This window comes from Dama dama, chromosome 20, assembly GCF_033118175.1.
Source record: "Dama dama isolate Ldn47 chromosome 20, ASM3311817v1, whole genome shotgun sequence".
Classification (NCBI taxonomy): domain Eukaryota; kingdom Metazoa; phylum Chordata; class Mammalia; order Artiodactyla; family Cervidae; genus Dama; species Dama dama.
This window is the reverse complement of record NC_083700.1, coordinates 5,888,710-5,911,580: the sequence shown is the minus strand read 5'-3', so window position 1 is coordinate 5,911,580 and position 22,871 is coordinate 5,888,710. Positions and strand designations below refer to the sequence as shown.

The following is a 22,871-nucleotide window of genomic DNA, read 5'->3' as shown; positions in this document are numbered from 1 at the left end:
TTCCCCATTTTATTGTTTTCCTCTATTTCTTTGCATTGATCACTTAAGAAGGCTTTCTTATCTCTCCTTGCTGTTCTTTGGAACTCTGCATTCAGATGGGTTTTTCTTTCCTTTTCTCCTTTGCCTTTTGCTTCTCTTCTTTTCTCAGCTATTTGTAGGGCCTACTCAGACAGCCGTTTTGCTTTTTGGCATTTCTTTTTCTTGGGGATGGTCTTGGTCACCACCTCCTGTACAATGTCATGAAACTCCGTCCATAGTTCTTCAGGCACTCTGTCTATCAGATCTAGTCCCTTGAATCTGTTTGCCACTTCCACTATATAATTGTAAGGGATTTGACTTAGGTCATACCTGAATGGTCTAGTGTTTTTCCTTACTTTCTTCAATTTAAGTCTGAATTTGGCAATAAGGAGTTCATGATCTGAGCCACAGTCAGCTCCCAGTCTTGTTTTTGCTGGCTATATAGAGCTTCTCCATCTTTGGCTGCAAAGAATATAATCAGTCTGATTTCGGTGTTGACTATCTATCTGGTGATGTCCATGTGTAGAGTGTGTTGTTAGAAGACGGTGTTTGCTATGATCAGTGCATTCTCCTGGCAAAACTCTGTTAGTCTTTGCCCTGCTTCATTTTGTACTTCAAGGCCAAACTTGCCTGTTACTCCAGCTATCTCTTGACTTCCTACTTTTGCATTCTAGTTCCCTATGATGAAAAGGACAACTGTTTTTGGTGTTGGTTCTAGAAGGTCTTGTAGGTCTTCATAGAACCATTCAACTTCAGCTTCTTCAGCGTTAGTGGTTTGGGCATAGACTTGGATTGCTGTGATATTGAATAATTTGCCTTGGAAACGAACACAGATCATTGTGTGGTTTTTGAGATTACATCCAAATATTGCATTTTGGACTCTTTTGTTGACAATGAGGGCTACTCCATTTCTTCTAAGGGATTTTTGCCCACAGTAGTAGATGTAATGGTCATCTGAATTAAATTCGCCCATTTCCATCCATTTTAGTTCCCTAATTTCTAAAATGTCGATGTTCACTCTTGCCAGCTCCTGTTTCATTACTTACAATTTACTTTGATTCATGGACCTAACATTCCAGGTTCCTGTGCAATATTGCTGTTTACAGGATGGACTTTACTTCCATCTCCAGTCACATCCACCACTGCACGTGTTTTCACCTTGGCTCCGTCTCTTCATTCTTTCCGGAGTTATTTCTCCACTCTTCCCCAGCAGCATATTGGGCACCTACCGACCTGCGGAGTTCATCTTTCAGTGTCCTATCTTTTCACCTTTTCATACTGTTCATGGGGTTCTCAAGGCAAGGATACTGAAGTGGTTTGCCAGTCCCTTCTCCAGTGGACCACATTCTGTCAGACCTCTCCACCATGACCCATCGGTCTTGGGTGGCCCCACATGGCATGGCCAATAGTTTCATTGAGTTAGACAAGGCTGTGATCCAAGTGATCATTTGGTTAGTTTTCTGTGATTTTGGTTTTCATTCTGTCTGCCCTCTGATGGATAAGAATAAGAGACTTGTGGAAGCTTCCTGATGGGAGAGACTGGCTGTGGGGGAATCTGGTTTTGTTCTGATGGGCAGGGCGATGCTCAATAAATCTTTAATGCAATTTTCTATCAAAGGGCATGGCTGTGTTCCAAACAACATGCTTCCTGTTGTTTGGCCTCGGGCCTAACTGTAGTGGGGTAATGGCGGTAAAAGCAACCTCCTTCAAAAGGACTTTTTCCCACACTGTTTCACTCAGTGCCCCTGACTCCGCAGTAGACCACTGTTGACCCACGCCTCTGCTGGAGACTCCTGGACACTCACAGGCAAGTCTGGGTCAGTCTCTTGCAGGGTCACTGCTCCTTTCTCCTGGGTCCTGGTGTGCACAAGGTTTTGTTTGTCCCCTCCAAGAGTCTGTTTCCCCAATTCTGTGGAAGTTCTGTAATCAAATCCCACTGGCCTCCAAAGTCAAAGTCCCAGGGAACTTCAGTCCCTTTGCCAGATCCCCAGGTTGGAAAATCTGTTGTGGGTCCTAAAACTTTCTTAACAGTATAAGAATTTCTGTGGTATAATTGTTCTGCAGTTTGCAGGTAGCCTGTTTGGCAACTCTATGGTGGGTCTAATGGCGACCTCCTCCTAACAGAGCTTATGCCACATGCTATGTGTCCCAGGTCTGCTGCAGCCAGAGCCCCCGTCTCCATGGCCTGCCACTGCTCACCCATGCCTCCACAGGAGACGCTCAGACACCCAAAGCCTTGCATAAGAACTTACATAAGAAGGATATAATTCCATTTCTCACTTGGTCAATATTTAGAAAATAGAGAAAATTTTATTTCTCAATGGAGGAGGATACTTGAGGAATAAGGCCCCAGGTCTCATTCTGTCTGTTTCTGTGGAAAGTTCTTCAGAGTGAAAGCTGAATTGTTATCCTAGGAAAACTAAGTGATCTTAAAAGAAATTAACACTGCAATCTGAATTAGCGTGACATTTTCTGTATTTCTAGTGTATGGAAAAACTCAGTAGTATAAAATAGAAATCAATAGTTGTCTGAAAGAACCTAGAGATACATTAGTCTGTCAAAACTTTCCTTGAAGATTTATCCCCATGTTTAGTATTCCCCTAAGAATTAGGAGTTGCCCAATAAGTCATTGACTAGTTTATAGCCAGGTGGAAGAAATAAAGCTACATATAATTTAAAAGCTTGCTTACGACTTTAGCTAAACTTAAGTCTGAAAAATGGTCTTTTGAGTGACTAGATGTTTTCTCATATTTTGGAGCCTCTATCTGTCTCCTTGCATCTTCTTTTACCATCTGAAAGGTAGCACATTCTTCTAGATGACTGAATTTTGACATTTCCCGATCATCAGTCCCCTTGTCTGCCTTTCTCATTCCCTAGCAGAACACAAACAGAAAAGCCAAGTCAGACTCCTGAGCCCGCTGCACAGCTGGAAGATTTCCGTCGCACAGATTGCTGGGACGATCTAAAAGGAAAAAAAATTAAAATTTAAAAAACAACCCACTTTTATACTTGGATGAGAATCTCAGAATGAAAGAGATTATCCGCCAGCATCCACTGAAGATATCTGGGGTGGTGTCACAATAATTCAGCATTCTTGAATACGCAGTTTCCAAGCACTTGCCCTCATTTTGGAGGTAAATAGAATTCTCAAAACAACAGGCTCATCCCCTAAATAAAGCACAGTGGAGCCTCGTTCCCCATTCTAGCACATTCTCCTCAACATTCTCTGTCTGCCTTTCCCCTACTACTTCCCAACATCCCACCCTACCCCCAGCCTTCTGTTAGCTGTAATGACCCTGCAAACACTAAATGGCATTTGAGTGCATTAAGCAGCAGACTCTCCGGTGACATGGCAATTATGGCTCTGAAATAGATTTGGTGCGTCACGGAAGATAAGGGTTTTGAAAGTTTCTGTTGTGATTATAGCCTGTAACTCCCACAAATAATAGGCTTCAAAATAAGAGGCTGCCAACGGAGCCTTTGTGGCTTTGTCTCAGTGATGGCACGTAAATTGCTATTAATGTCCTAAGTGTACTTGAATATGCCAGTCTTTGGGATGTGAAGTTGGCTCGGTGTCTCTCTTTACGCAGCATGTCATTGTTGGTCTGATAATCTGGGGTAATTGCTGTCTCTTGGATGGTCAGGAAAGTGTAAGAGGCTTTAGCTTCCTGTGTGATGGTAAATAGCCTCGCGGTTTACACCATGAGTTATGTGTGTTTCATAGCGAGCCAACGTTTGTTGTTCAGGTGTGTATACAATCCCTGTGAGTGCCCTGAGTAGATAGCAGCCTTTCAACAAAGCCAGGGCAAAATCAAAGGTTATGAAGATAAAATGAAGAATCTGGGGCTGTCTGTATCGGCCAATCAGTTAATTTATACTGAGAGTAAAAAAAAAAAGTCCTTTGTTTGAATTTTTCATATTTGGCTATATGAGTCAATATAATTATCTGTTGTCTTAATAGAGTTATACTTTTCCAGCATCTGCAGAATTTCTCTGTGTGTATGCACAGTTGTAGGTGCTCTAAGTATTTTCTGAACATGTATTAGCTCTACATCAATATGATAAAGTGTGTGGAAGTTTTCCATGTTTTTGTACAGTTTGTAGATGTGTATAAGTGTGTGTGTGTGTGTTGGTTTTGTAGATCTGGGTGTAGAGGATGTTTATTCAGATATAAATATCTTTCTGCACAAAGACACTTCTATTTAGCTAAAGCAAGCTGAGCTTATTTTTCTTTGTCTCTAAAAAGTTAAATAAAATAAATTTGAAGTTTTCACTTCCTGTGTATACATTTAACCTAAGGGTCCCCTAAGTCTGTGAGACATGGAAACATTGTATATAACTGTCCTATTTGCACTTCTAACAGAAATCCAGAAGCATCGGAGCCTTACACTTGGAAATGTGCACTGCCTCATAGCCTGTTTAAGCTACGAAAGGTTCAGTTCAGACCATCCTCTGTGTCTCAACTGCCTTACGTGGCAGTGGTAATTCTGGGCCTTCACAATTGATGAATTAGAAAAGGATGAAACTCAGGAGGTGCCAGAATAGATCTTGATCTCAGAGCTGACATCCATGTGCATTTCAGTCGTGTCTCACTGGGTGCTGGCAGAATGGTGCACTGTAATGGTGCTGCAGCTTTGCAGTTGGCTCTTGATTGAGTGCCCTTGAGTGCATGCCTCAAAAGGTTAGACATAATGATTTGTAGTAAGAGAGTTCACAATCATACCAAACAAACTTGGACTGGGGTTCCCAGCTTACTATACAGGTCTAAGCCCAGGAGTTGACATCATCAGTGGAAGATATAATGTATTAACTAGAAAGATGATAGGACACATGGTGATTTCTCAGAAGTATAACCCCAGAAGAATAGAGTTGGTCTTGTTCAAAACCAAATTTGGTAAGGTAGGTTGAGGCTTGGGAGTAGAAGGTATTAGAATCGCCCGAAAGACTTATTTGCTGCTGCTCTTGTGGATCGTAGGTTCTATCACCTTGAGAAACAGCACAAAGATTTCCTGAAGGTGAACTTAAGAGCCTGAGTCATCTGCCTTCAGCCCTGAGATTGGTAGCAGCCATGCTCTACATGTAATACATCACAAGCTTTTGAAACTTGAAATGTCCAAAAGCTACGGCATATAGTGGGGATGAAGTTTGGCAAATTCTCGTTTCTGAGTCCTAGGTTTCTGGCTTGAGAGGTAAGAATAGGAGTTTGCACTGACTTGTGTGCCATTATATATTCATCAACCAAAGTAAGAGAATTACCATTAGGATTCCTGCATAATTACAAAGTTACCGTGGGCACCAGCAGCCAGCCGGCCTTGTAGTCGCAGGGACAGGCCCCAAGGGAAGCTTTCATTTCTCTATTCATTCAACTCAAGTACTTAATTGAGCAGCTGCTCTATCAGGCATGATCTTTGTCTTCTAATGGCTTGTGGTGAATGATTCATCATCTCTCTGAGGGTTAAAATCAAAGCCCTTCACTGGCCTGCAGACCTTGATGTGAGTGAGCCATCCCCTTCCCCAGCCCCACCCTGTTGCACTCACCACTCTACTCCTCTGCTTTCTGGTCTTCTTCAGGTCCTCAGAGCCTTTGGACAGGTCTCTTCTTCTGCCTGGAGGGTTCTGTGTCCCGGCTCTCTACTTGTCTATTTTCTCCTCACTTTTAGGTTGACTTTCCAGAAGCCCCAACCTCAGATCCCCGCTCTTCTCTCTCACAGCACTTATTACCATCTGGAATCTGTGTTCTTTTGATGATGTATTGAATGTCTTATTTCCCAGAAGACAGCAAGCTCCATGAGAGCAGACACCACATCGTTTAAAAATGTGTTGTGTCTACCATCGTATGCCTAGTACATAGTATAAGGTGGGCCCTGAATACATATTTGTAGAACTTAAGAATTAAAGGATTGCAGTGAATAAGATCTGGTGCTTACATGGATGTTTACAAGAACAAGAGCTGCATTTGGTTAAATGTCAACATGAACAGTCAAAAAGTCAGTAGTACTGGAATTTAGAGAAGTAGGTGGTGGTTTACCTTGAAGTAACTTGCAGAAAGGAGGTAGCGCTCAGGCCGGGCCATGAAAGAAGATGTGGATTCCTAGAGACCAGAGGAGGTGGACAGGCAAAGGCACAAAACCTCTCAGTTGACTCCTGTATAGAGTAGGAAGCAGTCTCACTTTGACGATGGGAAATCTATTATTTCTTCAGAGCCACTCAGACTACTAATGTCGGTCCTCTTCCAGAGTATTTGTTCTCTACCAGGAATGGCTGATGACACTGCTGATCTTTCTTAACTTGTAGATTTTCACAGCAAAATCTCAGGGCTCAAGAGGCTTTGGTGGAAACCAGACTAGCATGGGGTATGGTGGTGTCCCTTGGATGTAAGGTCCCCAGGGACTGACCTAGTGGTAAGTGGCAGTCAGAGAGGATGCCCCCAGCTGGCAGAGGGCCATGGAGACAGGAATCCTAAAGCCAGCGGCATGGGATAATCCAGCCAGAGGACTGATGGTGGGGAAATGTGATGAGGCAATTGGTGGGCTTAAGTTCCAGAGCAGGCTTGCATTTGCAAGAGCAAGTTACTACCTCATTCTTTTTTTTTTTTTTTCCATTTATTTTTATTAGTTATAAGCTAATTACTTTACAATATTGTAGTGGTTTTTGTCATACATTGACATGAATCAGCCATGGATTTACATGTGTTCCCCATCCCGTTCATTCTTTTTTTAATTGAAATATAGTTGATTTGCAGTGTTGTGTTAGTTTTCAGACATATAGCAAAGTGATTTCGTTATATATGTGTGTGTGTGTGTATATAATTTTTCAGATTCTTTTCCCATATAGCTTATTACAAAATACTGAGTATAGTTCCATGTGCTATACAGTAGGTCCTTGTTGTTTGTCTGTTTTATATATAGTAGTCTGTGTATGTCACTACCTCATTCTTAAATGAACTGCGATAAATAGGAAACTTAAGCAGAAGCTGGTTAGCTTGATAGAGGTGGTCGCGGCCACAGGGAAGACTCCTTGTATGAAGATGCAGTGCAAAAGGTCAAAGCAAGAAAAACAGCACAATTTTTCTAGCTAAATTAGGCTAGAATGAGAATTGTTTGGCTGATAGTACATGTTCTTCCCAGATAGGGTTGCCCAGATTTAGCAAATGAAAATACTGCTTGGGACATATTCACAGTAAAAAGTTATTTGTTGTTTATCTAAAATTCAGATTTAACAGGGCATCCTAGAGAGACTAGAGATGGGCAAACCCTGCGGGCCACTTAGGGACTGTGTCTGTTCTGTACCTTTTTCTGATTCCCAGGATGCCTGAGGTGACTAGAGGCCATAAGACAGGATACTGTCCTACTCCTTGTGCCTAGCGGAGAACACTCCTTGTGGAGATGGAACTGCAATAAGCAGGATCTAGTGTCTTTCTCTGGAGAAGGCAATGGCACCCCACTCCAGTACCCTTGCCTGGAAAATCCCATGGATGGAGGAGCCTGGTAGGCTGCGGTCCATGGGGTCGCGAAGAGTCAGACACGACTGAGCGACTTCACTTTCACTTTTCACTTTCATGCATTGGAGAAGGAAATGGCAACCCACTCCAGTGTTCTTGCCTGGAGAATCCAAGGGACAGGGGCGCCTGGTGGGCTGCCGTCTATGGGGTCGCACAGAGTTGGACACCACTGAAGCCACTTAGCAGCAGCAGCATCAGCAGCAGCAGTGTCTTTCTCAACTGCTCTCCCCTAAAAGAAAACAGAACAGTATAAATATGAATCATAGTTATTTGCTTGGGATAAGTATGAAGTGCCTGAGCTCCTTGATGCCTACTTATTAGCAAGAGAAAAGTTCACTTTCTAGATGTCAAAGCTACCTTGAACCCTGATGCTACCTCTGTACTGCATCTTGAATACTTTCTAGGTGTACACGGCTCTTTACACATAGTTAAACTGAACTGTGGAGGTACAGATACTCTACTATCTGTCTATACCCATGGTGGAGGATGGATGTTTCAGTGCCACTAAAGGTTTATTTACTTCTTATGTTCCTCCAAGAGATAGTTATTAAAATCTATACTGTGTCAAGCACTGTGGTAAGCACTTTAGAATGAGAGATATATTTCATAGCCCTGTTCTCATGGTCCAGTAGGGGAGTGAGGCTTGTGAAAGAACAAATGCAGATTGGAATCACAGTTCAGTTCAGTCACTCAGTCGTGTCCGACTCTTTGCGACCCCATGAATTGCCGCACACCAGGCCTCCCTGTCCATCACAAATTCCCAGAGTTTACTCAAACTCATGCCCATCGAGTCAGTGATGCCATCCAGCCATCTCATCCTCTGTCATCCCCTTCTCCTCCTGCCCCCATCCCTGCAAGCATCAGGGTCTTTTCCAGTGAGTCAGCTCTTCCATTGAGGTGGCCAAAGTATTGGAGTTTCAGCTTCAGCATCATTCCTTCCAATGAACACTGAGGACTTATCTCTCTCAGGATAGACTGGGTGGATCTCCTTGCAGTCCAAGGGAATCTCAAGAGTCTTCTCCAACACCACAGTTCAAAAGCATCAATTTTTCGGCACTCAGCTTTCTTCACAGTCCAACTCTCACATCCATGCATGACCACTGGAAAAACCATAGCCTTGACCAGACGGACCTTTGTTGGCAAAGTAATGTCTCTGCTTTTTAATATGCTATCTAGGTTGGTCATAACTTTCCTTCCAAGGAGTAAGCGTCTTTTAATTTCATGGCTGCAGTCATCATCTGCAGTGATTTTGGAGCCCCCCAAAATAAAGTCTGACACTGTTTCCACTGTCTCCCCATCTATTTCCCATGAGGTGATGGGACGAGATGCCATGATCTTAGTTTTCTGAATGTTGAGCTTTAAGCCAACTTTTTCACTCTCCTCTTTCACTTTCATCAAGAGGCTTTTTAGTACCTCTTCACTTTCTGCCATAAGGGTGGTGTCATCTGCATCTCTGAGGTTACTGATATTTCTCCCAGCAATCTTAATTCCAGCTTGTGCTTCTTCCAGCCCAGCATTTCTCATGATGTACTCTGCATATAAGTTAAATAAGCAGGGTGACAATATACAGCCTTGACGTACTCCTTTTCCTATTTGGAACCAGTCTGTTGTTCCATGTCCAGTTCCAACTGTTGCTTCCTGACCTGCATACAGGTTTCTCAAGAGGCAAGTCAGGTGGTCTGGTATTCCCATCTCCTTCAGAATTTTCCAGTTTATTGTGATCCACACAGTCGAAGGCTTTGGCATAGTCAATAAAGCAGAAATAAATGTTTTTCTGGAACTCTCTTGCTTTCTCAATGATCCAGCAGATATTGGCAATTTGATCTCTGGTTCCTCTGCCTTTTCTAAAACCAGCTTGAACATCTGGAAGTTCTCAGTTCACGTAGCCTGGCTTGGAGAATTTTGAGCATTACTTTACTAGTGTGTGAGATGAGTGCAATTGTGCAGTAGTTTGAGCATTCTTTGCTATTGCCTTTCTTAGGGATTAGAATGAAAACAGACCTTTTCCAGTCCTGTGGCCACTGCTGAGTTTTCCAAATTTGCTGGCATATTGAGTGCAGCACTTTCACAGCATCATCTTTTAGGATTTGAAATAGCTCAACTGGAATTCCATCACCTCCACTAGCTTTGTTTGTAGTAATGCTTAGGAAGGCCCACTTGACTTCACATTCCAGGATGTCTGGCTCTAGGTGAGTGATCACACCATTGTGATTATCTGGGTCATGAAGATCTTTTTCCTACAGTTCTTCTGTGTATTCTTGCCACCTCTTCTTAATATCTTCTGCTTCTGTTAAGTCTATACCATTTCTGTCCTTTATTGAGCCCATTTTTGCATGAAATGTTCCCTTGATATCTCTAATTTTCTTGAAGAGATCTCTAGTCTTTCCCATTCTGTTGTTTTCCTCTATTTCTTTGCATTGATCACTGAGAAAGGCTTTCTTATCTCTCCTGGCTATTCTTTGGAACTCTGCATTCAAATGGGAATATCTTTCCTTTTCTCCTTTGCTTTTTGCTTCTCTTCTTTTCACAGCTATTTGTAAGGCCTCCTCAGACAGCCATTTCGGCTTTTTGCATTTCTTTTTCATGGGGATGGTCCTGATCCCTGTCTCCTGTACAATGTCACAAACCTCCATCCATAGTTCATCAGGCTCTCTGTCTATCAGATCTAGTCCCTTAAATCTATTCCTCACTTGCACTGTATAGTCATAAGGGATTTGATTTAGGTCATACCTGAATGGTCTAGTGGTTATCCCTACTTTCTTCAGTTTAAGTCTGAATTTGGTCATGATCTGAGCCACTGTCAGCTCCAGGTCTTGTTTTTGCTGACTGTATAGAGCTTCTGTATCTTTGGCTGCAAAGAATATAATCAATCTGATTTTGGTATTGGCCGTCTGGTGATGTCCATGTGTAGAGTCTTCTCTTGTGTTGTTTGAAGAGGGTGTTTGCTATGACCAGTGCGTTCTCTTGGCAAAACTCTATTAGCCTTTGCCCTGCTTCATTCCATACTCCAAGGCCAAATTTGTCTGTTACTCCAGATGTTTCTTGACTTCCTACTTTTGCATTCCAGTCCCCTATAATAAAAAGGACATCTTTTTTTGGGTGTTAGTTCCAAAAGGTCTTGTAGGTCTTCATAGAACCATTCAGCTTCTTCAGCATTACTAGTTGGGGCATAGGCTTGGATTACTGTGATATTGAATGGTTTGCATTGGAAACAAACAGAGATCATTCTGTCATTTTTGAGATTGCATCCAAGTACTGCATTTCCAACTCTTTTGTTGACTATGATGGCTACTCCATTTCTTCTAACGGATTCCTGCCCACAGTAGTAGATATAATGGTCATCTGAGTTAAATTCACCCATTCCAGTTCATTTTAGTTCACTGATTCCTAGAATGTTGACATTCACTCTTGCCATCTCCTGTTTGACCACTTCCAATTTGCCTTGATTCATGGACCTAACATTCCAGGTTTCTATGCAGTATTGCTCTTTACAGCACCGGACCTTGCTCCTATCACCAGTCCCATCCGCAACTGGGTATTGTTTTTGCTTTGGCTCCATCCCTTCATTCTTTCTGGAGTTATTTCTCCACAGATCTCCAGTAGCATATTGGGCACGAACTGACCTGGGGAGTTCCTCTTTCAGTATCCTATCATTTTGCCTTTTCATACTGTTCATGGGTTCTCAAGGCAAGAATACTGATGTGGTTTGCCATTCACTTCTCCAGTGGACCACATTCCGTCAGACCTCTCCACCATAACCCGTCCATCTTGGGTGGCCCCACACGGCATGGCTTAGTTTCACTGAGTTAGACAAGACTGTGGTCCTGTGATCAGATTGGCTAGTTTTCTGTGATTATGGTTTTAGTGTGTCTGCCCTCTGATGCCCTCTCGCAACACCTACCGTCTTACTTGGGTTTCTCTTACCTCAGACGTAGGGTATCTCTTCACGGCTGCTCCTCACCTTGGAGGAGGGGTATCTTCTCACGGCAGCCCCTCTTGAACTTGAACGTGGAGTAGCTCCTCTCAGCCCTCCTGCGGCTGGGCAGCAGCTGCTACTTGGAGGTGGGGTAGCTCCTCTCGGGCGGGGCCCCTGACCTCCGGGGTGGGGTAGTTCCTCTTGGCCGCCGCCACCCCTGACCTGGGGCGTGTGGTAGCTCTTCTCTGTCACCACCCCTGACCTCGGACGTGGGGAAGCTCCTCTCGGCCTTCGCTCCTGTGCTGTCGCAGCCTGGCGCTCTTGGTCGCTACCCCTGACCTTGGGCGAGGGGTAGCTCCTCACGGCCACGCTTCTGCATGGTCCGTCACAGTTGCTGTGCAATTCCAGGGTGCATTCCAGGGGGATGACCTGGAGGACATGGAGGAAAAGGAGAAATTGCCGGGGGTAGGTACCGGTGCGAAGATACTTAAACTCAGTCTTGAAAAACAGTCAAGATGAGAGTAGCATGAAAATAAATGAGTGGGGCACCACCTTCAAGGGAAAGGAAACAGGCATGAAATGATAGCTCTGTTGTCGGATTTTCTAAGTAGACTGATATATTGGAGTATTAAGCATTAGCATTAAGTTTTAGAGTCAGCAAGGTCAAGGACATGGTAGACCTAATAAGGACATTGAACCTCACCTTGAGACCAGTAGGAAGCCATTGAAGGTTTAAACAGAGAGGCGCCATGATCAGAACTACATTTTTGAAAGATCATACTGCAGGCAGCTGGAGAGAGGATTGGACGGGTGCCAGAATAGCCGTGGATCTGTTTACTGTTGTGAAATTTCCCAGGGAAATTTTGAATCCTTTGTCCCTTGGGGGGCTTTCCAGTAGCGTCTTTTCATCCCAGATCATTCCTTGGTAAGTGCTCACAGTATAATCTTGGGGAAAGTTGATGTGTATCGGGAAAACATAATCCTATCTTGATGGACCAGTGTTGGATCTAGGGTGTGACTCCACTGTGAGCCAAAGTCTCCCCATAAGTGGTGACTCTGTGTGTGTGTGTGTGTGTGTGTGTGTGTGTGTGTGTGTGTGTAGAGAGAGGGAGGCGGGGGAGGATGCTCCCATGTCTCTCTGTTTTTCTTCCTGGCCGGCCGCAGCAGGGCCGGGGTGATTGAGGGCCTGGAGCACGTCCACCTCCTCACCCACACTGAAGGCATTGCCGTTGATGGCATGTGGCCCATATGCAGATCGCGCTCGCCTCGGTGCTGACCTCAGCCGGTTTGCGGCACCTCAGCGTATTTCTGGGTTGCAAATGAGAGTTTCTTAGTGCCAGACTCACTTGGGCTGTCACATCAGGTGATGAATTCTCTGCATCAAATGAGTGCTGCTAAGGTAAGCTCAGAGGAGGAGCGGGACAAAGAGGAGGATGAGACCAGTGCTTCTCAGCTCAGCAGCCGCTGCTCTGGGCCCCCAGCAGTACTGGCTCCACAGCGGTCGGGGAGAGGCAGGTGGCCTCTGAGTTCTGACTCAGGGCTGGCGTCGGAGGAAAGGAAAGTCAGGGCCTCAACAGCAATTCTGTGCTCCTGTGAATGTGTGGGTTCTGCCACCCACCATTGCTCCCTCCCCTTCTCCGTCACTAGCTTCCTCTGTCTCCTTTGACAGGAGCGCTTTGCCTACTGGATATATGAGATGGCGCTCTGGCAAAACTTGGTGTCTATCAAATTAGGTGCCAGATTCATTAGGATAGGGTAGTCATTTTTGTTCCTAAAATGATTTGTTCCCAAATACCTTGAATTTGTGTTTTGAAAGTCCAGATTTTCTTAACTAGAAAATTTGCTGAAAGTTTGTCCTAATTTGATATTCCATTAGCCTCCTCTCCCATGAGGTTCCAGGTTGAGCCTGCTGCTGACTTAGGTTTCCCCAGGTGGAATTAAATGTTACATCAAGTCTTGCTGCCCAGGTCACAGGCTACAGAATTAACCTGAAGAACTGGGAGTAAATGTGAACTCTCTCCCATTAGAGGTTTTGGGATAAAAAGGGCATATTTGTCTTTGCGGATTCCTGTCCCTGTCACCCAAGAGGGTGGTTTCTGACATCAGCATTTTACAAAGTGAGTGTATCCATTTAAAGGCTAGTTTGCATCAGAGAGTGAAGGAGGAATTTAGGTGCAGAAGAAAAATTAAAGCGAAAGTCTTATTTTCCCACCCCCATCCACCTCATGTTCGTTAATGAGACCATCTTCCAATTTCACTGTGCCCAGAGATAAATAAACTCACAAAGGCGGGTTTCCTACTTAATATTCACCCGCAGTGGAGGAAGAGGGAAGGAATTGCTCCCCGGGGTTAACTTGGCAGTAAGCGAGGTCAGCTGTTTCCCAAGACGGTGCAGCCTCTGAACGTCTTACATTAAAGCCGGAATGATACAGCTGAGGCAGCCAAAGTGATTTATGGAAAACCCAGTTAGGGTAGGTTTGCTCGCAGTTTCTGATCTCGTGGCGGTTTTAACAGCAGTAGCAGATGATATACCATGGTAGAAAGCATCTTCAGAGACAAGCATCCTTCAGCATTTCCCTGTGGGAGACTCGTTCGTTTTAAAAAGTACTTTCATTCATCTAACTTGAAACTCATAGGCTACAGTGTCCTGAATTTGGCAAGAAGTTGAGGATCATGGCTGATATCCTGGGGTAGGGTGATCTGGGACTCCAAGTCCCCTATTCCATTAAATCCCTGAGTCCAGGGCACACTGGAGCTGTTGATCACCCGATCTGAGGTGTGTGTGTGTACATATGTGTCTATATCTGTGTGTCTGTGAATGGAGGGAGAGTGAAAAAATGACATTTAAAGAGACTCATTTTGTTTCTTTATTTTTAATATGGTTTTTTAAGATCTTATATATTTTTCTTTACCAGACCAACTCTCATAATTAAAATGCTAGCTTTGATATCATCCTGAACTACTTCCTGTCTGCACCATCTGTGAGTTTTCTGTCCCCTCTGGCATCCTGCGCACTGGTCTGAGAAAACATAACTTTTGAAGAAAAGAGATCAAATGTCTGCTCTTTGAGTTATTTCAGCTCAGAGATGACTCAAAAAGGAGTCTCCTAGAACCTCCTGGTCCATACACTGTGCTGTGCTAGTTCCCTCCTAATGAAACACCGCAGAGTTCATTTTCTTTACTAATGGCTTCATTTGGGACATCACTTACTGTTATTTCAAGGAATTATAGTATGACTCAGTAATAGTCGTGGTGGTGATTTGTGAGCAGTGTGATGACATGCCTTTATGCCACATGCTAGATCATGGATATTAGCTGATGTAGAGAGCTCCCTCCCCCTCTTGTCTCATACCAGGTGGAGTCTAAAATACATGATTATCTTCTTTTACAAGCACCTAACTCTCTGCCTTATGATGATGTACTTATGGAGCCCCTGGCATGTTTCCTAAAATTCCATGCTACTCAACAAACACAGATACACACACACACTTCCATCTATTTAACTAGTTAATTAATTTATCTGTCTATCTGGTAAATATACTATAAAATTGTTAGGACACATGTCAAAATGCTGAGAGTAATTTTCTCTGGATTATGGCCATGGTACACTTTGTTTTTTTTTTTTTTTTACAATTCTCCTATTTTCAAATATTATATTGCATGTACAATTATTGTATGTGCAAACATTATATAAGCATATTTTACTTTTATCATTCAAAAGGATAAATGATGCTAAAGAATTTTCTTCAGGGAAAAATAAACATAAACATTCAGCCAAAAATGGTACCAAAAGAAAACGTGTATTCTTGGTTGAGAGGGGATGCTAAGATATTGTTGCTGCTGTGACCAACCTGAATGAGGAAATCAGACTAACTCGGTCCTTGATTCTGATCATACTGATCAGATTCTGAGTCTTGGGCCCCCAAAGATAGCAAAGCCTCCTGTTCTAAGAGAAAGAATCCTCATTGTTCTCTTTCTGATCTCTCTTTCACAAACAGCAGGGGAAATGTCCTCCAACAGAGAGGGGCAGTGGGCGGAGCTGCCTGGCTTGGAGATGGAGATTTGAACTTGAGAGCAGTTGCTCATTGATCCAAGACTGAGGGAATGTGTTCTTGGCATCGCCCAGGACCTTCTGCCCCCTTGGTGTCCAGATCTGCTCTTATAGTGAGGTGTGGGGGAAAAAATTGTACCCTCTTGCTGAAGTAACTGGTGGGAACTGCTTTGATTTAAAAGCCTTGGTTTTCCTGGGAAAATTGGAGCATGATTTGGGTGAACTAATAATAGCAGGAGCCAAATAGATGGAAAGGGCAGAGAAAAGAGTCTGATTCAAAGGTTAGGAAGCCCGTGTCCTATCTCAGTTGTAATCCGGAAGCTTGGTTTCCACTTACACCTGTGCTTTTTTATGAATGAAATGTGAATGGATGTTTGCCGGCATCTACTAAGTGCCAGCCATGCTCCTAAGTACTGTGGATTGTGCTAGAGTAGAAACCATGGTCTGTCCCAAAAGGCAATAATTAACACCTGCCCCAGGTGCCCCTGAGGGAATAAAAGGAGAAGAAGGTACAATAAAAATAATTTACCAGGACTGCCTAAAACCTGGTCTGTTCAGTGTTAACATTTCCAGTGTTGAGGGTCTGTTAACTCCAAAGAAACACAGTGATTGGGGAAAAGAGGCCTTTTAGCACACTTGTAGTTCAATGCTTTAAAATAATAAACAGTCATGAATCAACCACTAAAGCAAATCATTCTTCAGCTATTTAATGGTGGGATTTTTTTTTAAGGAGTGGTCATTAAAACAAATCCTTTTAGAACACTATTATTGTTTTACTGCATCTGGATTTAGAGTCTCAGAAGGATGATCTAGAAGTGTAGATCAAAGTTGTGGCTTCCTGTCTCACCACCTTTTAGATATAGTCACACAGACCAGTCCTCATGGTGTTGGCACCATTGTTTTACCTGTTGGATTCGTCGCATCACCCTCTGTACTTTTCAAGGCTTCCCTCAGAGAGCTCATCCTCCGTGAAGCCTTTGCTTATGCTCCATCAAGAGGAGATGTTGTACTCATTTGAGTCTTCATAACAGCTAGGGGTACCATGTATTAGGTTCTGCTTGAAACCCTAGTTCATTCATCTGCTTGTCTCATACCCATCCTTGAGGACATAAACTGTATCTCAACGCATCATTATATACCCTTGAGCGTCTAGGACAGAACCTTGCATAGGACAGGTGCCTGGGCTCCCATCATGCATACCACATCCAAAGCTGGAAAGAACCTGAAAAAGCATTTTAAGCTACCCTTTCAATTTTTCTAAAGGGGTACCCAAGGCCAAACAGGGGAGAGTGCTTTGCCAGAGCCAGTAGCTAATCATTGCCAGGCAGAACTAGAACACGGTCCCTTGGCCAGCAGGGTGGCCGCCATCGTCTTGGGGCACACAGAATTTCCCTCTGACGGCTTGGACTGAATCACAAAGCCTGTGAGAAGTGGAGGGCCAATACTGTGTCCAGAGGCTCGCTGGGAGGACCCAGACTCATCTGAGGGTGGGGTTGGGGGGCGGATGTTATTGACCACAGTCACAGCCACCCACTGGCTGTGTCCCCACGCGCCAGGCCCTGTCCTCGGCCCCTTGCCTCAGTTGTCTTAATGTCATTGTCTGCGCAGAACAGCCACCCAATCTCAGAGGACTGACTTCTCTCCCTTTTTCCCTTCTAGGCTAATGGAGGTTGGCAGGATGCTACTACCCCTTCATCAGTGACCTCCCCTACAGAAGGCCCTGGCAGTGTTCACTCTGATACCTCCAACTGATCTCCCAGCAGTCGCATCCCGGCTGACCCTGCGCTCCAGTCGAGGCAGGGCCAGGAGGGAGGGTTTCTCAACGCTGAAGCGGTCAGACTGGAGGTCGAAGCAATCAGCAAACACAATAAGAGTCTCCTTCTCTTCTCCTCTTTGGGATGCTATTTCAGCCAATCTGGACACTTCTTTATACTCTCTTCCCTTTTTTTTTTTTTTTTTTCTGGGTAGAAGCCACCCTTCCCTGCCTCCAGCTGTCAGCCTGGTGTCGATCATCTTCCCCACCCCTTTCCCTCTGTCCTAGACTCCCTGGGTCCCTGCCCTCTCTTACATCCCTGAAGGATATTTTCAACAATTATAGGAATTTAAAGAGGAAAACACAAAGAACATAATAAAAGCATTTGTATATTTTCATGCTGGTGGTTTGAGGAGCCAGACATCCCCCCCTTGACCCCTCGCCCCCTCTGCTAACGGGCAGTCCTTCTCTGCTTCTCTCGTTTACCCTCACTACCTCTTGGCAGGAATGTGCCACATTGCCCTGCTCATTCCAGGCCGCCCTGCCTCCTCTTGCTCTTCCTTCCCTGAGGACAATACTGCTTAGGACACAATTCCTCCTCTTCCTTCTCCCCCAGGTATGCACTGGGCGCTGTCATTGCTGAGCTTCTGAAAGTGCCAGTGTCTGGTTTTACCCCCACCAGGGTGATTCCCAGGCAGGAAGTCAGGCAGCAAAACAGGGCTTGAGGAACAAGAAGGGCAGGATTCTTAGAGGCTTTTGCATCTTTCCAATGACAGCTCTTGGTCTCAAGAGGCACAGTCTTTGGAGACCGTGCTGTAAGTAATGTTCAGAACCTATTGCCAGACCAGGTCTGAGTTAGGCATGGTGGTGAATGCATCCCTAAGGAGCGGAAGGCTCTTATCCTGCAACCCTTCACCTTATCCCACCTCTCCCCCGCCCCTCACACACAGGTATGCAAACATGTAGACACGTGCACAGACACACATTCACTTGCCCCAAATCAGTCACACGCCACATATGAATACCTACATCAGTAACCATAGCATCATACCTTGTGAGCGCAAGAGAGCAAAACAACCACGCTGAGTGAAGGTCACGACATAGAGAAGCAGTCTGTGCCTGGGGCTTCCAGGCCCCCAGCACGCACACGGCAGGATCACACACACAGGACTTGGACGTGATGAAGGTTAGGTTTCCTGAACTGTTGGTGTTCCCACCACCTCTGGGGCTCTTGGGGAGCCACACACAGTACTTAAGTGCCTACAATGGATTTGGTTCTGGTTCATTTTTGTGTTTCTGTTAGGGACAGTGCATGAATTATCCAAAGTGTCATATGGCACCACATTCTTGTCCTGGAGGAGAAAGTTGTTTAAGAACATGGCTGAGACAAACTTTGTGTTTACTTACTCGGAAGACCTGAGAGTGATGGGGAACAGGGAGGTCATGCTTTCAGTTAAATCATTTGTGATTTTTATTCCCTGGGAATATCTAAGAGTAAAGAGTATGCACTGTAATGCTCTTTTCTAATGTTACCAGAACTCACAGTCTTCATAGCCAACTGTGCCAGAAGAAAAGATGGCAGCTCTGTCACTTGATTAAATGGGAAGTGTTCAGATCTCTTGGTGCCTCATTTTCTTCATCTGTAAAATGGGGGTTATTTCTGGCTCACCAAGAGACTGAAAATATTTATTTCATTCATACCCAGTACGTAATTGTGACGTCAGGGGAAGTAGCTTCCCTAAGATAAACTGGCCCATGCCGTGTCGGGACAATACCTGGTTTTCCTGTTCTAAGTTTTGATTAGCAGTAATGTCTGAGGTCATCACCGTGAGGACAAAGAGAAGAGTCAGTGTTGTTGCTTCTGCTTGTTTGTTTTGGCCCGGCTGGTTTCTTAGAATAGAGAGAAGTTTCTAAATTGAACAAATGTGATCGGGTCCTCTTAGCTTGTACTAGAATCCAGCATGTGGCCTCATAAGCACTTAGTCCCCTGGCACATCTGCCTGTGGGAGAGGTATAAAGCCCTGAGGGGTGAGGATGACCAGCTAACAAGGTCATGGATATTCTGCACGGCACGACAGTGATGATTAGAAAATGCTCCTGTGTGTGGGTGTTGGGAGGTAGGGGAAAGCAACCAGAAGGTGTGTGTATTTGAAGGAAATGCAAAAAGTAAATATTTGGCAAGATGGCATCATACCTGGATGGCTAAAGAGGAGTAGGAAGACCGTGTCTACAAACCTGTGCCATAATCAGAACAGAGCTTGATAAAGAGGCTTCCCGGAAGGCACCGTCTTGTGACCATCCTACAGTGATTAGAACCAGGGAAGAACTTGGTCTGAGTGGCAGGGATCTATTGAAACTACCCACACAGGGACATGGTAGGATTGTATCCCGTTGACCTGGGGCAGAGTAGCAAAGAGACACAGAGGGTTCTCTTGGAAACAGGACGAATGACTCCAGATTTGGTTTGAATGACCACCCTTGTAAGCTGATGAGAGACCAGAGCGGTGCTACCTTTGCACAGGCGGTTTCTCTCCCTGCGGTGGTGTGCGCTGCTGCTCACCTCTCACTGCATCCTCCCCACCCTGCACGTCACACGGTGCTCTTCCTTCCCCTCCTCCCCCCATCACGTCGAACTTGGCGGCCACCAGCTCTCTGTACTAAGAGATGCAGGAGAGCGCAGACAGCGGAAGGGTGGGTCTGGAAAGAGCGTGCCTCTGGGAATACAGTCCCCTGGGGATTCTCATTAGGTCGATCGTACAGATACCAAAACGTGCCCCAAGATTCCTTCATTTTCTGATGGAAGTGGGAGTACTCCATTTTCCCCGCAGCCAACTTCCCCCGAGAAGTAAAACTAGCCCTGAGGTTTGCCCACCTGTGACTTCATCACATCCTCCTTTTCATACCTAACTCCTCCTCCTGGTGTGGAATTGACTCCTGTGCAGTAGTTTTGCCAACTTCTTTACTTTTTTTTTTTTGCTGTGGTAGTGTTTTTTGATTTTCCGGTTGCCTTTTCTCACGTATCTTTCCCTGCCCGCCTTTCCTTCTGAGTTTTATTTTTCTGCCCAGAAAAACCTGACTTCGATACCAAAAAAAGATGAAACTACAGAAACTCAAATTTAAAAAAAAAAAAACTTAAAAAAAAAACAAAAAAATACTCGACGATTCTTTCAGCTTTATTAACATTTTCCATTGTTTCTTGCGACTTGTGTCTCGTTCTTTGTAGTATTGATGATGAACATTTGATAATGAATGTTCTTGTATATTCAGATAAAGAAAAAAAAAAAACCAAAAAAGCGGTCTGAATTTAATAGTGTTTATAATAAAAATTTTAAAAATGACCCTCTTAGCACGCAAAACAGGATGGGGAATTTCCCCTCTTCTTTCTGTGACAATACACATCATTCCTGCATTAGTTTTTAACACCCAACTACCTACATTCACCATTTCCCCCATTTTTCTTTTATTTTCTTGCATTTGTGAATTAGTTCAAGAATGCTAGAAAAGTGTCGAGTTGTGCACATCCATTTCCTGTTTCACAATGTTTAAAAGTGACAGTAATTCATTTTGTAAACTAAAAAAAAAAAGTTTGGAATAGTGAGCATAATAGGTACAGCCTAACATGTTATTATGTTTATTAACTTTGAGACCCAGAAATAAATTCTTTACTTTTCTTTATCCTGCTCTTTAAAATATAAAAAAAAAAAAAAAACATTGTGTTATTTTTGGTTTGTTTATGGGAGGGTGCTTTTTTAATTGTCAGGCTTATGATCTTGGTGTTTTTATTTCTTCAATATGTATCCAAGGTGATGTGAAAAGATGACATTTGTAGAATAGGCTGTTTCCATGTACTTCTGTCTGCTTCGGAATTCAGCTGACTTCAAAGACAAGCCCCACAATGACGTCACATGACTCACCTGTGTTTCTGGGGTGTGTGCCATTCCAAAGTCTCTGGAAAAAAAAAACAAATGCAGGGACTTGAAGTTCCTTTTTTCAACCTTTAACACTTCAAAGAATTGGTCCAGGGTAACTTTATATTGTAGGGAGAAGTTTTTGCCTTGGTTGATTGTGAATGTCACATTAAAATGCTTTCTTTTCTTTCTTCCTGATTGATAACAACCTTCCAGGAAGCCTTCCCAACTAGAGAGGGTTTTTTTCTTCCAGAGGAATTTCACAGGAGATTCTGGTGGGATGTGTACCACTGGCTGAGTGGACTAGACCCAGGAAGCCGTCCTGAGGGCCATTCAGCCTGGAGATGTTTTCAGCCGGACTCAGCGCTGTGCCCCAGTGCTGAGCGGTTATGCTGGTCTCATGGGCAGTGCGCCTTTTGCTAACCTCTGATTCAGGCAGCAGCTTAAAGCAGATTGTCAAACTGGCTTGACTCGGAATGTTTTTGTAAAGTTAGGGGAGAAAAGAAAGCAATGTTATCTGGAGAGAGTTAATTTAAATGGTTTTCATTCCACAAATGGTCAAGCATTCAGAAAGCAGCCAGAACCTAAGCAAGAAAAGTGAGCAACACTTTAGGAAGTGTCTCTACCCTAATGCGTGCACCCTTGTTTTTAAGTCATAACATAACACTGACGACGAGCTTTTCACATCACCTTTATGGTTTCAATCCCTAGCTCAAAGCTTTCTGGACTCTTTATTTTTTTTGTAAACATTTTTTTTCTTTTGTTAAAATTAATAAAACATTCAATGTTTTCCCCCCTTTTCTCTCTTATTCCTTTCTTTCCTTTGGCGTTTTCAATTATTTTGAAGTGTTTTCCTTTGGTTGCTGGTTTTATTCTCCCACTCCTCCTCCCCTGTTCTTATTATTCAGAGTATAAACCTGCAAAGCTCTGCTCTGTTTTGGTTTTGAAAATTTAAGCTTTTCTGCTTTTGCGAGAGCACAGGCTTCTGTCCCTTTTGATTCCAACTGAAATTTTGTGTTCTCTAATGATACTAACACGGTGTAGGTTTTACAGTCTCCTAATTTGTACTGGTAATGCATATTCCAAATAAATAGTTTCTTTTGTTGCAAAAAAAAAAAAAAAAGTATACTTGTATTTGGTGTAAATTTATTTTCTTACCTGCTGATAACTTGTCTTTCCCCAAACTAGGATTTAGGTTAATGTGGATTATAATTTAAACTGTGGCCCTCATCATTTTAAAGTCTACATTTGCAGTGGGACAAATTGAGTTACTTACCTCACCCACAAAGGAAGGAAGGGAGGGAGAGAAGAAAAGAAAGAAGGATTTTTACCTGCAAATATTAGCTGTGCTGCAGGAAGGCAGAGCACCCAGTTTTGTCTACTTGACTGTGATCGGCTCCCATCAGCCAAATACCAGTTAAAATATTAGGGTGATGTTCGATAATAAATTACAAGTTTCTGAGTCACAGCCATTTTCCACTGGCTCTCCTTTCCTTCTCTTTGTCTGCTTTGATCTGGTCTTAAGGAAAATTGTGGTACCAGAAAGATGCTGCAGAGGAAGGAATGAATCTAAGTTAGAAGAACCACCCAGTTCTAGGCTCTCAGAAGTATGACAGACGCTACTCCACTGGGCGAACACACCTACCATGTGTTATGTTGCCATTCCATGTGATCATCTCTTGCAGTGGTTTGTCTACACTCACAGTGAGCCCCTGACCTTTGGG

The 22,871-nt window shown here is 43.8% G+C and overlaps 1 protein-coding gene across 5 annotated transcripts in view; it reads left to right on the top strand.

The window, feature by feature from the left end:
• Positions 1-22,036, top strand: part of PBX1 (PBX homeobox 1) — a 294,304-nt gene extending 272,268 nt beyond the window's left edge. For all 5 annotated transcript variants that reach the window (XM_061120216.1, XM_061120215.1, XM_061120220.1 and 2 more), the window contains one exon: positions 17,146-22,036. In XM_061120216.1, the coding sequence (XP_060976199.1) occupies positions 17,146-17,238 (93 nt within the window). In that variant the 3' untranslated portion in view covers positions 17,239-22,036. The remainder of the gene's footprint in view (positions 1-17,145) is intronic.
• The last annotated feature ends 835 nt before the right edge of the window (positions 22,037-22,871 follow it).